The 17719-nt window shown below is 33.3% G+C and overlaps 1 protein-coding gene across 1 annotated transcript in view; it reads right to left on the bottom strand.

Moving 5' to 3' along the window:
• Positions 1-17719, bottom strand: part of LOC117781291 (acetylcholine receptor subunit alpha-type acr-16) — a 147190-nt gene that overhangs the window by 43781 nt on the left and 85690 nt on the right. The window contains 2 exon segments of the mRNA XM_034618042.1: positions 7755-7799; positions 8976-9115. Of these exon segments, the coding sequence (XP_034473933.1) occupies positions 7755-7799; positions 8976-9115 (185 nt within the window).

Genomic DNA, 17719 nt, shown 5'->3' with positions numbered 1-17719 from the left:
CATGCGATGGGAATTATCCGGGTTTATGACACGATGCAATTTAAAATATTATTTATGTGGTATGTAACATGCTGAAATTGTGTTTGGTTCTTTTATTGTTAAATTGTTGTTGCTGCTGTTTAGTCTGGCATTTTGTCTGGCATTGTTTATGTGTTGGTTTTTAGTTGCTCTTAATAAATGCGTTAAAAAAGGTCTTAAAACAAACTGAATATCGTATTAAGTATTCACCAGTAAAAGCTAAAACTCAAATGGAATAAAGAAAACTATTTTAAAAAGCGTTTACTATTGAAAAATGTACATAAAACTAATAATAGAATAGAATGTAAAAAAGAAATCAAACTGCATTATGCTTTAGCTAGATTAATAGTTAAAGATATGTTGTTGTAGTTGAAATGGTAGTTTTATTTGTTGTTGGATAATTGTGTAATAATTTAGGTATATTTAAAAAAGCGCTTTGATTTAAATATGGATTTCGATTTAATTCAATTCTATTTAAAGTATGATGTTTAAATAATTTATCACACACGTTCTAAGCCACGCAAGCTATTAAGTTGTCGCACAATCGAAACAGGTAGATATATTACATAGAAGAAGACAGAGAGTGGAAATAGATCACAAAAGCTTTGAATTAGGGGTGGAAAGTTTGGATCTCTCAACTGAGTTTATTTCACAATCGAATCAATCGATTAACTTTAATCGAAAGTACAACTGAGAGGGAATTCTTATAGATTTCAATAGGAACAAGGTGCTGTCTGGTAAAACTCTTAGCAGAGGCTTGGCCCATGTGTGTGTGTATAAATTACGAGCAGGCAAAACACATTTCATTAGCTATACCTGGCGGCAATACTAACTACATACTAACTTAATTGATATTGGTAAGCTGCTCGGCATAGCTAATAAACGGCTTATGATTCTATTTATGATATGATATTTTAAGTGTATATGATTTATTATTATATATATTAATATATAGCTAGATTTATGGTTTTTATGTTTAAATGACTTTGAGTTTAAGTTGAAACTTACCAACGAAAGCCAAAGATTCGTTATAAGTAGTTGATTTTTCTCGTCCTACAAACGCATTTTATAAAATTTGTTTACATAAACATAAACAATATAAATATAAAATTATAATCAAAATGAACGAAAAAAGCAGTGTAAAGTAATAGTAACAAAAAAAAAAAAATAAAATTAAAGTGAAAAGTAAAAAAGAGCAGAGCATGATAAAAGAAAGTTTTTATATATATTTGATTTTTTTTGTGTATTTTTTGTTTAATATTTTTAGCGTCTATTTTTATGGCATATTTTTAAACCTTTTAATGAAGACGATTTGGCTTTAATGTAATTGGCTCATAAATTTTTGAGTATATCTTTGGCTAAAGTGACTATTTAAATAAAATTATATATACCAGATTTCTTTGCAATATATACAATCGTCAAGTGATTCAAATAAATAAATTCAATACTCGTATATATACGTAAATGCAAGTGTAATTAGCATGTAGCAGGCACAAAGACCTAATCAAATAGCGCAAATGGTATCAAAACTTTTGTTAGCACACACTCAAACACACACACACCCGCGCACGGACAATAAAAGATGGCCAAGAAACTCACTTTGGCAAAGCTGCATGTCCTTGTCATGAAAGGAAATCCCAATTGGAAATTTTAATCTGCTGGTAGGCTTACATAAATACATATACGTACATATGTATGCATGAAAGGACACCCTGAGCTGAAAAGACAGTGTCCTTTTCGGTATGTCCAATGAGACAATTTGCTTAGCAATTTATCAGATGTGGGCATGTCTGTGCAATAAAAACTTTTGAACTAGGTATCAAAGCCCATTTATCTTTATACAAATTTTAATTAAAGATATTTCATGCTGGCCTATTGTCAGTCGCACAGTTACGTAGATATTCGCAGAGAGACGGACAGACAGCTGTCAGTCATAACTGTATGATAGGAATTTAATTTATGTACTATTTCAAGGTGGTTCCGGCAATTGTCGTTTGTAATGCAGATGAAGTTGCCTCATGTCTCATTCCGTATCCTGTCTCTGACTTTTCTCACATCTGCATATGAAAGCCAAATGTTGAGGTGACTTTGTCATTAATAACTTGGCACTGTAAACAAAAACAAAAGCAAAAACAAAACAAAAACAAAATAATACAAAAAGAGAAGCAGAAAAGGCAGCAAAGTTGTTGTTGGGTTGAAAACAACTTGGCCCAGTTAGTGCCTGACAGCAGCTGCAGTAACGACTTGAGCCATTAAAAGATACATGGGGAACTGAGTAACGTTTTGACTCCATTTTGAGGCAGCTCTGTAATGATATGCGGGAGGAGACAGAGACAGAGAGGAGGGAGGAGGAGGAGGAGATGGGGCCGGGTATTCCCTACTCAGTTTTCAGCCACTTAACGTTTTGGGTAAGCCAATATGTGGCAACTTCCTTTCGACATCAAATGTGATAACGTCTATATGTGCATGTGATATGTGATATTTGCTGTTGACACCTTATAAAAATGGCGGTTTTGTGCAAATTTCATGTTTATGACAGGCTGTTTGCTAAGCGCACTTCCGTCAGGGGTGCCCCTACCCCCCACCATCCTCCCATCCAACTACCCTCCAAGAGAGAAGAAAATACAGCTTGGAGTTGGGACAGAAGCCGGGACACGTCTTCGTACGTTTTGGAAATGTCGACAACGTCAACACCAACGCATACTAATGACATTTTTTGTAGATTTTTGTTTTTTTTTTATTTTTAGCATACCCTTGAAACGGCTTATATGATTTGATAACCAATTATGTAACGATTTTATTCTGGAATAAAAAATCGTGATTACAAGTTTGAATTGACAAGTTAAAATTTCATTTGCAGGGATAAGGAGATTGGGGGAATCTTGTGATACTATAGAGACAGAAATCGTTTAATTAAGTTGTATTTATTTTTGATGCAGATCAGATTGCAAATTTAGCTTTTCGATGTATCATAAAAATCTAGTTTGCCTTAATTTTTATAATAAATTAAAATTTTTAATTTCCTTATCAATTAAAGATAAAATTTAATGCTATTTAGTGAGTACATATCTATAACGTCTTAGTTAACTAACTGAAAGATATTTTGACTAAAGGTGACTTCTGAAAGGAATTGAAAATACGGACTAAAGACTATTCACTCTTCGGCTCTTTTTTTGGCAAACATTTGAAAAGTTCAAGAAATCATTTGCGGCAAATGTCATTTGTATTAAATGCTCATGCTTTGCAGCCGGATCGCTTAATCGCATTACATTTGGGAGTATATACTTGCAAGTACGTATGTTATTAATATGTATACTGTATACTTATACATATAGTACATGCACATTATGAAAAGCAATAGTGAAAGTTGTCGAGACAGCGAATCAGCTAGCACGTTGTCATTGCCTGCATAAGCTTATAGATTTATTTTGAATTAACGTGCCAAATTGTTTTTAAATGAGTTTCTAATGAGCCAACAATTGCCGTTGTTGTCCTTTGTTCTTCTAGCACACCCTGGCTCTCCTGATCCCCCCCTCAATTCTCTCAATCCAGTAACAACGCCAAAATATATAGGTTGCGACATTTATGATAAATGTACCAGCTAACTTGCTCTAAATGGGGTTTACTCTCTCATACATATGTTTTGTTCAAGGACAAAGTTTGTTGGTCCTGCCATATGTGTTCCCTTGTCCCCCGCCCTACGTTTTCCCCGCTGTTGTTAATGTCGTGACAAATAAGTGTATGATAAGTACGCGCAGTTTGGTTCGCCGAAAGAATGTTTAGCTATAAATGAAAAATTAATCGGAGAGCTTAATGTAATGAATATAGAGTAAATTTATTTATTAATTATCAATTAAAGATACTTTAAATACAGTCAGATAATTAAAACTGTTGAAACGCTTTTAGGTAGAGCTTTAGATATAGAGTATTTAAAGCTGTTCAAATAGAATAATAAATTTGAGTCAACGATTTGATTTAGTGCTAACAAGCTGTTATTAGCACTTCAAGCACCTTCGACTGGATGTTGCACTTCAAGGGTCTCCATTGCATTGTTCGGATTGGCACAAAATCCCACAGACATTTCCTAGTCATTTGGGTGGGTTTTGTGCGGCTCTGTAGATGGTCGGGTAGTTGAACAGTTGGGTAGGTGCAACTTGGCAATGTCATTTCGAAACCTCACAGGACTTTATGGTGTTAGCCGAAAATGCTAATGACTTTATATCTCAACTTTGTTAGTGTCACAATGTGCATTTTAATGTCGTGCCGAGGAGAAAAGTGGCCACAAAGTAACGAGTATGACTTTCGGTTCAAGACCGCCTGGCTGACATGTCGGGGCCATCAATACCAAAATTACCACTACCATTATCGTCGACATCATCATCAACATCATCATCATCATCAACAGCTCCAAAAACCACAGCTCCTGAACTTGTTTCCACACAATGGACACTTGTAAGTCCTCAAGGTAAATTGAATGTGTGAATAGGGTATTGTCGATCAAGTCAAATTAATATTTATTACATAAAGATTATATAGTAGTATAATGGCAACGCTGAATCAATTTTCGAGAAAGCGATTTTAAAAACTTTAATTTGATAATTTTTGACGATGTTCGAGTTAAGTAAATCGATTTACTTGATTTTCTTGTTTTGTTTTATTTATTTTGAAGTATTTTTAATTTGTATTGGCAAAATCAATGAATCTGTATAATAAGCCGATTAATCCACAATTCGATTCTTTTGTTGGCGATTTACAAGTCGATTTTAAGCGCAACTTATATTTTACTTAATGTCAATGTGTAAATAGTATTTTCAGTGTATGCGCTTATTGGTAAGTTTTAGGAAAAGTTTTATGTCATGTCATGTCATTCAATATAGCAAAGCTTTAAGCTATTGAAATAAGCATGAACAAAGTGCAGTTGAGGTGTTCACTTAACCCTGCAGATGGCACATGTGTCATTTTTAAAACGTGAATAGCGGCCTACGTTGCAACTCTGTCCAGTTAATTTTTTTTATACACATTTGGGCTATTGTCTTTTTTATAAATTCTTTGACCAAATTTAATAGCGCTATTCACGTTTTAAAATGGGCATATGTGCCATCTGCAAGGATGACAGGGTTAAGTGAACACCCTAAATGTATATTGTGAAGTCGCCAACACAACGACATTTTGTTTTGAGTATTTTCTCAGTCCTTCGGCTGCAATAAAATCGACGTTGAAAATTGTTGACTCTCATATTTGATGTATGGCAATAGAAAATATTTATCAAGTGCATGTGCGCGCTATTAATTATTAGTAAACTAATTAGCGTAATTGACAACGTGGCCAGGTAAAGTTGAAAATTTCAGGGCTAAAATTCATAAAGCTGCCGGAATATAGGGTTGCATAATTTATGCGGTTCGCAAATCAACAAACTCTGCGGTATTTTCATCTATCTATCAATCTGAAACGGTGCATAAATCAAGCTGTTGATTATCTAAATGAAAATTGCTTGAAATGCAATAAATAATCTATTTGCAATGCTTTAATTAACATTACAAAAGCAATACATTAATGCCAAATCGTTCGGGTCGGTTTTTTGGTATTGTTTTGCTGAGGTTTAAATATGTGTAGAAATTTTTAATATATATTTAGATTTACAATGAGAACAGCTACAGTTTAATTATTTATTTAAATGCATATTTAGTTAAACAACATGCATGCTGACAATTGTTGTTTTTGCTTTTTTTTTTTGTTTTTCATGTCCTGTGCTCTAACGATAGCCTTGCAGATGGTCGACCTCAAAATAAAGACTTTCTTTTATTTTTTTTTGCCAACTATATAGAAATCAGCTGACTTTAGAGAGTGAACAAGTACATTTATTTAGCATAGGTACAATCTGCCAGGTTATTAAATCATCGGTGTACCGAAGTGAGCTGTTCATCTTGTTTGGCATTAAGTTCTTTTGTTGAGAAACGATTTATGACATGTACCCAGCAATAATTCAAGTTTTTCAAACATAATCTGTAATAGATACACTTATAATTAGAACATGATAAGGACATACACTCCACACTCACACATACCAACGCATACACTCACACACTCGCACACACCGAAAAAGAGGGTTGCAGTTAATTACGAAAATGAAAAGTCGTCTAGAAATTCACGAGGAAAAATGAACATCGAGTTAAGAATAATATTTATGGTAATTAGTTTTAATTAAATGCATATTAATGTTTGCTTTAATTCGTGTCTAATGCGCTTAACACCAGTTGTTTGTTATTGTTTAATGGACTTAGATCGCTATATGACAATCCTTTTATGTACTGCTATATATTTAGCGAATTATTTAAAAGTTAATGTTGAAATTTAATAGTATTAAATTGAGTTCTTTAAAAATTATATTCATATTATTTTGATTAAAGTTTTCCTTTTTGTTTTTTAAAACATATATAAGCGTGTAATTATGAACAATTTAAGTGCATTCCATATCACGTTTTTATTGGACTTTGATTTCATTTTATTTTTAACGGATTAACATAATATGTGTCGTAAACGTGTTGCACAATAAATAAACAAACTAAAACATATATTAAAATTATATATGTGTAGAATCACACACAGACAATTAGGGAACGGCTGGATACACTGTTAGAAATGTACTTATTAAAAAAATTTTTTTCAGTGGTTGTTGTCGCTTTTTAGTTTAAATCATGTATTTATCCGTTTATCGTTTTGCCTTTTTGCCAAAATATTAAATTGTTGTTGCTGTCAAAAATATTGGTATAAAAAATTGCTAATAAATTTATTGAAAAGGGTATTTTGATTAATCGCAGCAGATATCGGCACGCATTTTATTTATGTGCGTCTGTATACCCTGTACACTTATATGCGTGAGATATTTAAAATCGATTTGATAAATATAATTGATTTGATTAATAGAATAAATAAACTGATCTGCTAAAAATATTAATCGATAGAGTATTCTGAGTTCTAGAAATTAAGCGCTATTTTGTTGAATATGTATATTTTTATTAATTTCATTGAAATAATTTATGCTTTTATTATAAAACAATTAAATTTTATTATATACAGGGTATTTGCTAGTCGGGCAGTGCTACATTCGTTTTGTTGATTTATTTGTTTATGCTGGAAGTGCCTTTGGCAATTTATGCCAATTTGGAAAGAACGTAGTCCTTGCCCATATGCCAAACAGTTATAACGAGCACAGGTCCAAATCAAATGGAAATGTATAAATCAAATAGTGCAGAATTGAGATAAGTTTGAAAAGGATGACGCACTAACTGAATGGTAACGTTGGCTGCTTATTTCTGAGCTAAGAAGCTTGTTATTTGGCTGCAGGGATTTCAATATTTTTAAACATATTTCTTAAATTAATTCAATTTAAGGATTTAGTGAAGTGATTGTCATTTGCAGTTTTTGTAGTAACAAAAAATTGGTGTTTTACGGCAAAAATATGTTTTCGTTTTTATTTAAGTATTTTTTTCACACACATATCGAGACAACACATATTGGATAAAGGGCTCCCAAAAAATTAGAAATGAAAGAAATGCTGGTGGTTATTGGAATCTAAGTTGTTAGTAGCTTTTCATTGCCAAAAAAAGTAAACACATAAATTATAGCAAATTGATAAGAATAAATGAAAGCTTAAGGCAAATTATAGCTCCTATCAGTTGGTAATAAAGACAGACAAACAGGTGCTAGACAATTTGACAGCTGGTACATGTCACTACCAAATTTAACCACGCATTTGTGGTCAGAATCTGATTCTTTTCGTCCTATAAAAAAAAAGAACTCGTAAATTTAAACTGTTATATCGTTTTTTACATTATCAGAGATTTCGTAGTTGTCGCAACCGTCGCTACGGCTATACAAAAATAAGTTTTAAAATGACTTACAAAATACAACAAATGTATTTATATTTCCCATATTGTTACACTCTGATATGACAAATATCCGACGATCTTTCATTTAATCTAAGCTTATAATATCTGTATCTACATTTACCTAATTTTATGTCTTTGCAGTGAATCTTAGACATGGTCGGTTAAAAAAAAATTTATCAAAATAAACAACTCTTTATGCTTTATGTCGAATTAAAAATTATTTTTTTTAATTTTACTAAATTAAATAAAAAAATATACTGTATATTAATTAATAATCCTATCTTTAGCCCAAGAAATGTATTTACTCTAATAGTATCGGTTCTCTACTTGCCAGCTAAAATACTGAAAACAAATTGGTGCATTAGTGTGAATTAGAAAATACAATTTTTTCAGCACTCTGCAATACTTAGTATGTAGTATTTATATCGTCGGAATCCCAAGCTCAGTTGATGTTTAAACTTTTCAAAAGTAATTCTTTGATTTAAAATTTTTGACACATAGACTTTTAATTAAAATATTGGCAACTGACAGCGTCACACAATAAATAAAAAAATATACGTATAGTAACATTTAACTGAAAACCAATTAAGCCGAATTGTTTTTCAGTTGATTCAAATAAAGAGAAAATATGCACGGATATTAAGGAACCTATTGAACAAACCAGAAATATGTACTGTCATGGTCAGAAAAATAAAAATTTCAAATGCTTCTTGGTTGCTTTTGATATCCGATTGTGAAAACTATTAATAATAATAAATAAACGAATATGGAAAACACTGGTGGGATACAGAAAAAGCAAACCCACAGTTGTTGCAGAAATTTGAGCACGGGTACATGTCACTTACCAAGGCTACAAGGCACAGACTTGTTGTCACAAAAATGATACTTTTGTCCTATACTAGATATGACTATATAATTTCTATCAGAAGAATCCGTCGCAACGGGGACAACAACTCCACATATTGTTAAGCTGTCTCATTAATTTGCAATTAGAATTTTGTTTTGGTTGATTGATGTTGCAGCAACAATTTCGTAGTCCTTTCTCTCTCTTTACAAATGAGAACTTACCACATCGATGATTTGCTGCAGTGTCAGCCCAAATTTGACTTCCAGTGGATCCGATTCATTTGCAACAGGTCGCTCCAGTGTATTGTATGTGGAGAGCAGGTGATTCAGTAAACGTTTCTCATGTGGTCCCTGACGGCTTTCTGCAATGATACCAAAATGTGTGAACCCAATTAGTTTCAAAACAAGCAGGGAAAAGGACGGAAAACTCTAATTTATATTTATGGCGCATTCCACAAAAGCAACTTATAAGTGAGCCACAGTAATTGACAGCTCATTAAAAAGCTATTAAACACATTTCGACTCTCTTACGTCGTCGTTTTTGGCAGCCGAGTTAATGAACTCTGTTGTTGCCAACATGAGCACAGCAAATCATTTTCTGACAAAATGGACCAAATGATATTTCATCTAAATTATTTTTTACTTACTTTTATTTTTTAGACCTACACTAATAAAAAAATGTTCTAAAATCAAGATTTTGGTTTCATTACTAAGATTTTTGGTCTAAATAATTCGTCGAGAACATAAAATTCTTAAATTAAGAGAACACATCTTGATTTTAAGAGCATTTTAAATAAGACCAAGTTCTTATTTTAATAATAAATGTTCTTAAAATGTAAATCCAAAAATTAAATAAATGAAAATTATTTTTTATATTTATATTTTTGATTTATTTACATTTTATTCTATTTTAGTAATTTTATAAATGTTATTTTAATTTGTTACTAGGGGGATTTGAACCGCCCCCTAGTGCTGCTTCACAACTGAAGCGGCCTCTCTTACCAGAGCGCCACGGTGCCATCATTTGTTTGATACGAAATAGTACCTATTTAATTTTAGAAGTTGGTCTTTTTTTTCAGTGTGCACTATTCTCAGCTTCTTATTTCTGATATTACTTCTTCTGCTTTCTCAGCTTTCCGATTAAAGAGTCATTGAATTGAATAAAGATTTTGTGCAATATTTTTTTTTTTGAAAATTCTCGATATTGCGTTTGCTTGTGGAACTTTAAAGTATTGCGAATACTCCTCATGTTTGCAACTCTGTGCATTGTAGATGCCCACAGATATGGAATGCTCATCAGAGTAGTAATTAACAATTTACTGGCACAGCACACACACACACACTCGCAAATATACAGTCACATCAAGTTTTCAGAAGGACAAACTCGTGGAGTATTTGATTTTGTCAGCAATTTTGTGCCATTTGCAGCAAGGTTAAAAACTCATAAATTTTAAGGAAAGAAGAAAGAGAACACAGAGCTACAATTTCGTTACTCGTAAAAACACTCAACATAAAAGGTGCAAAAATAAGAATCACAGCACAAATGTCAAAAGTGTAACAAAACAAAGAACCAAGAACAGGGCAGAGCAGAACAGAGGGAAAAGAAAATAGAAAAGAGAAATACCCAAAAGAAGTTAAATAGTTTTAAATCATGCAAAAGGGTGGCCCAGGAGATTCACCCACAGTGAGTGTGTGTGCGAGTGTGTGTGTGTGTGTGTGTGTGACCAAATGTCAACTGCAATGCAAGGACAACTGCAGCTAGAGAAGTTTGCACAGCATTCGCTCAAGGGCAAATTGATCAGGACACTGAACGTAACTGGGTCAGACCACACAATACAAATGAGTCCAGATTATATATGAATAATATACACATGCTCATATATAGTATATTGTATATAATTATATATATTAGTGTCACTTACAAAGTGCTATTCGACTCCAAATTGAGAGTCCTTCACATGCTTGCCTGCATATTAATGGTTCATATAATAAACAGGAATCCGCTCTCAGTCACCTTGACAAGTTTGGTTCGTCGGTGGTTGTTGGTCAGTTCCAAGTGGTTGGCTCAGAGCCATGTCAAATTCATGGCCTGTACGTTGTCCAATGTCCTGTCTTGCATAATTTACAGTTAATGCCAACATGAATTCGATCACAGTCTGACAGCTCCCTAATGCATTTATGAATGAGCTGCTGGTTCAACATTTTCCACCAGGCTCGGCCCACTTGGCTATGGCCCTGACGACCTGGTCAATATTTACACTCGAGTCCGGAGTCCAAGTCCGTGGTCCGTGATCAAAGTCCTTTGTCCTTAGTCCCTTTGTTATACCTCCATTTTATGGTTCTATTTTACTTGACAACATTGCCGTGAGCTAAGTAGCTTGGCCCCTTCTGTCCGTCATTTCGCCTAATTGCGTGTATATAGTTTTTGCAATTTAGTTGTCAATTTCCGACGTGTGGCAGGTAAACTTGTTCGCTATCCTGTCGTATCCTTTCTTTTCCCACCTCGGTTCACCTCAACTCGTAAATTCTGAAAGCTTTCGTTTTGTGCTCAGCTCAAATATTTGCCATGACCGTTTTACGGTCTGTTATAAAAGACTGTCCCATTCTTCTTCATTGTGACTGTCATGTCAATGAAAACCAAAGCAGTCTGCGGTACTTAATGGAACATTGAGCGATCTGTGCGAGAGCTCGTCTCCAGTGCTCTTAATTTTATTTATAACGACTAACCAATTAACTCTTAGAAAATCGTATTTCAGGAAAAGTGTCTTTTCTTTCTATTTGTATACAGTATTTATTTAGAAAGCTTTTTTTTAAAAATTAAAGCAGCCATAACGGCCATTCTTTTTAACTGAACTATTTGCGATTTAGTAGGATGATAATAAAACGGTTCATCTTACACATCCTACACGTTTAGTATACAGTTTATACCATAAACCATCCTGCAGTACTGGTAACCGGAGAAAACCAACAGAAGTACCTAGGAATTTGTGATGAGTACCAGAGTCCTGCACAAGCTCACACTAAATCGTGTTAACAAACCGAAATCACACTGTGCAGTGTACAAATTGAAAACGACACATTTTGTTTTCTAAATAACAGTTTCAATTCCTTATGAGTTGTTTATTTATCGGTTCATTGACTTGAAGATAAGCTGTTGCTTAAGTCATTTCGTATGATGTGCTCTCACACTGTTACAAATGTCATTATGATGAAAGTGTAAGAGCTGTCACTCTCGTTGTTATGAACTTGATGAGTTGCTACAGTGTTGAATGTGCGAATCACACAATGTAACAAAGGAAAAACAAGCGCAAGTCTGTTGGTATAAACATCTGCACACAAAAGCACAAAATACAACAAGATAAAAGCAAATCAAAAAAGATGCACTCTGAACTATATTATATATACCTTGATTTATATTCTGAATATTACCTTTCAGTCTAGAAGAATATTAACCCGAATAGCCCTATCGTTACCATATGGTAACAAGCGATAACATTTACAAAATTTTTTTTTAGACAACATATTAACATAAGACTAACTTTAATATGATATTCTAAGAGTAAATTGTTGTCTCTAACTGTTGATTGAAAGAATCTCTTGTAGCTAGCTAATCAAAAATGCGCATTAAGTTGGTCACTATATTCTGCAGTGCAAAAAACTGCATTTGACAATTCGTCGCAAGAAATTTGAATAGTTTAACTAATTTTAGTACTGAACTATACGCAATGCACACATCATTAGAATGGTAAAAAATTCTCTTTTTACTTATAAAAAAAAATTCGGAATAAAAAATATTTTTTTCGGTAAATTTACGTTTTCTTTTCTTTTTACCATATGGTAACGCTAGTACCGACAGGGTACAGGTTTTTTCCATACATTCTATTTGCATTTCGGTATTGTTTTGTTCATAAAATTTTATTGTTCCTATGGCAGCAATGTAATAAAGTAAACCAATTTGAACCAAATTTGGTCAGGATGTACAGAACCAACTTGAGATATCTCAGAAAACAAAAAAGTTTTCCATACTAAAGGTGAATTTGACCACAATTGTTCCTATGACAGCTATATAATTTAGAGATAGAATAAGTTGGCATCTCTTTTCAATTAAGTTTATATTAATCGAACAATTAGCATTTCTATTGAAACTTTACAAAAAGTGTATGTTTAAAATTAAATTTAAAAAAACTAGTTAAGACCATGCATTTAATTCTTATCTCTAACTCATCATAAATCGGCCTCTATTTCGAGTTTTTTTTTTTTTTTTTTGAGGTAAGTTTCACGTAACAGACAGTTTCGCCATACAAAATACATGAAAACCTTCCTCGAAAACTGTGGAAGCTCGATATTGTTTGGTTATAATTCTTCTTGGAATTCATAGTAGATTACGAATTTCATAACCGCTTTGTCGCTAAAAAAATTGACCCTCTAATAACTATGCTTAGGCGCACCCAGATGATTGAGGATATCTCTATCGATCTATCTCTATCTCTATATAATCGAAACAAGTCGGACGGTGCTACATCGAGCACCGACGGTCGGAGACCCCATGCCAGTATGGCAAAACTAATAAAACAAAATGTTTTCTTATAAGACTTGATTTTCGTCCGATTGTTCTATATGGCTATATGATGTAGTGGTCCGATTTGAACCAACTTTGGACAGGATATATAAAACCAAGTTTATGCAAATTTCTATAAGTTTGGTTACGATATCTCATAAAAAAAAAGTTTTATACTAAGACTTGATTTTAAGATCGGTCCTATGAGCTATTGATTTTGACCGATCGGTCCATGTATAGACTATAATGATTTATAAATTTGAAAATCTTGAATCAACTTTGGACAGGATATATAAAACCAAGTTATATGCTTATTGCATCATTTTGGTTACAATATCTCATTAAACAAAAAAGTTTTTCATACTAAAACTTGATTTTCGACCGATTGTTCCTATGGGCACTATATGATATAGTGGTCCGATTAAAAAAAAAACAAACTGGATCTGCCTGCAATATTGAGGAATCTACATACAAATTTGGTGTCTCTAGCTCTTATAGTTTTTGAGATCTAGGTGTTCATACAGACGGACGGACAGACAGACAGACAGACAGACAGACGGACAGACGGACAGAAATTGCTATATCGACTTGGCTATTGATGCTGATCAAGAATATATATACTTTATAGGGTCTGCCGCCTCCTTCTGCCTGTTACGCACATATTCGTTAAAACAAACCCAATAGACCCCTGCTTTTTTTTAAGTACGGGGTTAAAAATTATTTTTGTTCCGCCTTCCCTCCCTAATGTCACACTGTGCGTCGTTAAAATGTAAAAGCACTATAACAGCGCCACGGCAGCGACTTAACAGCAAAACATAACAGACTGGACTCTTTAGCAGAGGAGCATGCAACTATGTTACTATCGTTTTGTCGCTCTCTCTTTATATCTATCACTCTTCCGGTCGTCAAATCAAAAGCCGACATCCCAAGCAGGCTTAATCCGATAAGTTGATAAGCACAAACAAAGCAAATGGCGTATGCTCCTATTTATTATCATAAAATGTACTACGATGTTTTGCAGTTGTGTACTATCTCACTTTGCGTCTTATCACTGCGGACGGCAGTTCGCGTTAGTGACAAAAGCATCACGAATGGTGCGAAAGGCGACTAACAATATATACAGCTTAGTTGGAAAATTTGCTACGACTGTCCGATCAGATCGAGTTATATACCGATCGAAAGGTTTAGTCCTAACTTACAAAATGGCATGCTAAAACTTTTTCTTATTCACCTGGGTCATGAGATACGGTGATGTAAGTGGGATGGGAAAAATTTATATGATCGCAGCCGTTGGAGTTTTTTGGTAAAATTTTTCATTTTTTAAAAATTCTTATCAAAAATACGCGTCGATTGATACCTCGATGACCCAAATCCGACTACTGGTTCAAAGGATAACTAAATTTTAAATTTTCAGTTTGTTTGTCTGTTTGTTTCAAAGCGATAAAAAAGCTTAGATGTAATGATGGGGATTTATTCCTTTTCGAAAATCTAGATATTTCAGAAATTTTGGGGCCAAATTGCTTTCGTCACTAGACTATTACCTCGTGTAGAGGTTTTTTGTGGTTTACTTTAGTCTCGCAGCGTTTAGCGATCATACGATGCTATCATTTGACTACAATATTAGTTAGCAATTAAATAAACCTCTACGCCCATATCACTCACAAGTGTTGACAATGCAGGGACAAATTAATGCTGGAGAGAGAGAGAGAGAGAGGAGAGATTTAGAGACAATGAGAGTACAATTTGTATTTCGAGTATTTCTCGGCTTAATGATATGCAAATAGAAGCACAACAAACGCGACCCGAGCAACAACAATTGCAATAAGATGTTGTTAATTGTCTCCTAGCCGTTGTTGTTGTTTGCGCTGATCTTATTATTCTTTTTTTGTTGTCGTTACTGTTGCTATTAACATTTAATTAAACGCCTTTTGCTGTCAAAGCACGACATGCGCTTCTTAGTCGTCGTAATTACGCATCATTTTCTTTTCTAAACGAATTTTTGCACAAAATTTTCTTACATAGAATTCTCTATACATCTTTCTCAGAGCTTTGCTATGTGTCTCTTTTTCGCCAAGTCTCTGCATTAATGTTTAATTGCAATTAGCACAAAGCAGGCAGCTGACAAAATGATTATTACGAGCTCATGTGTGTGTGTTTAGTCTATGCATAATGCAAAGGCCATGCCGTCTTAGAACAACACCTCGACCACCCACACCCACCACACCCACACACACCTACACCTACACACCTCACTAACACACACGTAGACACACTTACACTTTACTCTTCAGATTTTTGCAAATGCCTAGCGCCCATTGTCCTTGTTGCTGTTTTGTTGCTGCTCGAAAAGAACGTGTTGAAAATATCTCTTGAAGTATGTGCGCCACTTGAGTATTTCCCCTCTATCCGCCTACGGCCTATTCCCCTCCTCACCCCGCGCCTATTCTCTTTAGCTGCTTCCCTTGCTTTGGTGCTTGAGCTCTAAGTGCTTCCAGCCTGAAGAGTGTGTTAGATTATTTTAACGTGTGTTTTTCTTCTATCTTATTTTCGCATGCTTAAGTAGTTAGTTTAATAAACTGCATTCTTTAGGTGTGCATAGCTTAGGACGTGGCGCTTCTAATAGTTAGTTAAAACTGGCTTTATAGCAAACATTGAACTGATGTCCGCATTTAAAATTCTAAATAAATGCCCACTTTTATACTTTAGTCTTTTCCCTCACAAAATTTACAATACTACACTGATAAAAAAATGTTCTAAAATCAAGATTTTGGTCTCAGAACTAAGATTTTTGGTCTAAAAAATGCGTCGAGAACATAAAATTCTTAAATTAAGAGAACACATCTTTTTAAGATTAAAATCCAAAAATTAAAAAATAAAATAATTTAAAAATTTATATATATTTTTTTAATTTTGATTTATTTTTTATTCTGTTTTAGAAGTTTTATAAATTTTATTTTACTTTGTTACGAGTGGGATTCGAACCGCCGCCTACTGCTTCACAACTGAAGCGGTACAGGGAGCGCCACAGGGCCACAATTTGTTTGATACGAAATAGTACCTATTTATACTTGCCTAACAATTTAAGATTTGTATTCTTATATTAAGATTTTAAGATATTTTAGATAAATAATCTTAGTTTTAGTAATTTGGTCTTATAATTATCTTATTTTAAGAACAAAATATTTAAGTTAAATGTTTTGATTTTGAAAGTTTTATTTTTTTTAGTGTATGGGCGATTTTTCGATGTAGGCTGCATAAACTCTAAATATGAAGCTAGAGACTTGAGACTTTGTGCGTTAGACAAAAAAATAAAATTTACAAATTTTTTTTTTTGAAAATTGTACCATGCTCCTTACTTGGCTGTGGGCAAAAATGCGACATATTGGCCAAAACTCTAAAAGTGAAGCTAAGCACCTGAAATAAACAAGATTTTTGGAAAAAAAACTTGTCAATTGGGCCACGCCTTTACTTCCCGCCCCTGAATTTGTACAAGCCAAATACAATTTTTTTAATGTGATTCATTCGAAAAGGAGCAAAAAAGGATAATTACATTATAGGCAACAAACTTGTCATCTTTAGTTGCTTGCACCGGCGTGCACCACAAAGTAATAGTCCCGGAACACATCTTCTTTGGTTAGATTTTTGATAATAAACTATACTAACAATGACAGCGGACAGCAACAACACAACACAAATAAATTTATTTATGACAGCAGAGATAATGTTTTAAAATAAATCAAGAATATTTATCCATATCAAACTTATTTTACTCTTAGTTTGCTTATTTATTAGCTTTTAAAAGTCACTTACATTGGGCACCAAAATTTCACAAGCACCTTTTATGAAAAAATCAGCTGACTTTGCAGACCATAACCGAAAAAAAATTTTGTTAATCTAACTGAAGTATCTACTTTAATAAATAAACCAATTTTGATTATGCTGCCATGAAATCTTAAACTGTCGCCTAAACCGAAAAATCATAAAGTGCAATGATAGAAAAGTTTACGCATATTTCAACTGCTCTTCCTGTAAAACATATTTTGTTTAATTATTATTTAATTATTAATGTGCTGAATTCGACAATTTCATGCAAATTCAATATTAACAATTAAAATAACGAGGAATATCTCAGAAGACAATATTGTCCTTATTGTCCGATCCGTTACAGGTATGTACAATTAAATATCATTGTATTCAAAATTTCGTTTACTACATTAAATACGATACTGCAGTAATGCAATCGTTTATTTCGGTTTATTTCGATCAAAAGTTCACATCTTAGAAATTATCATGATTCATATTATTTTGACTCATTTAAGCAATCTACTGGTAAATTCATAAATATTGACTTGATAACTGTGTTTTGTCTTTCATTAATATTATCACCTAACTTATAGGAAGACATAGG

This window comes from Drosophila innubila (assembly GCF_004354385.1).
Source record: "Drosophila innubila isolate TH190305 chromosome 2L unlocalized genomic scaffold, UK_Dinn_1.0 4_B_2L, whole genome shotgun sequence".
NCBI classification, from domain to species: Eukaryota; Metazoa; Arthropoda; class Insecta; order Diptera; family Drosophilidae; genus Drosophila; species Drosophila innubila.
This window is presented reverse-complemented; position numbering and strand designations above follow the sequence as displayed.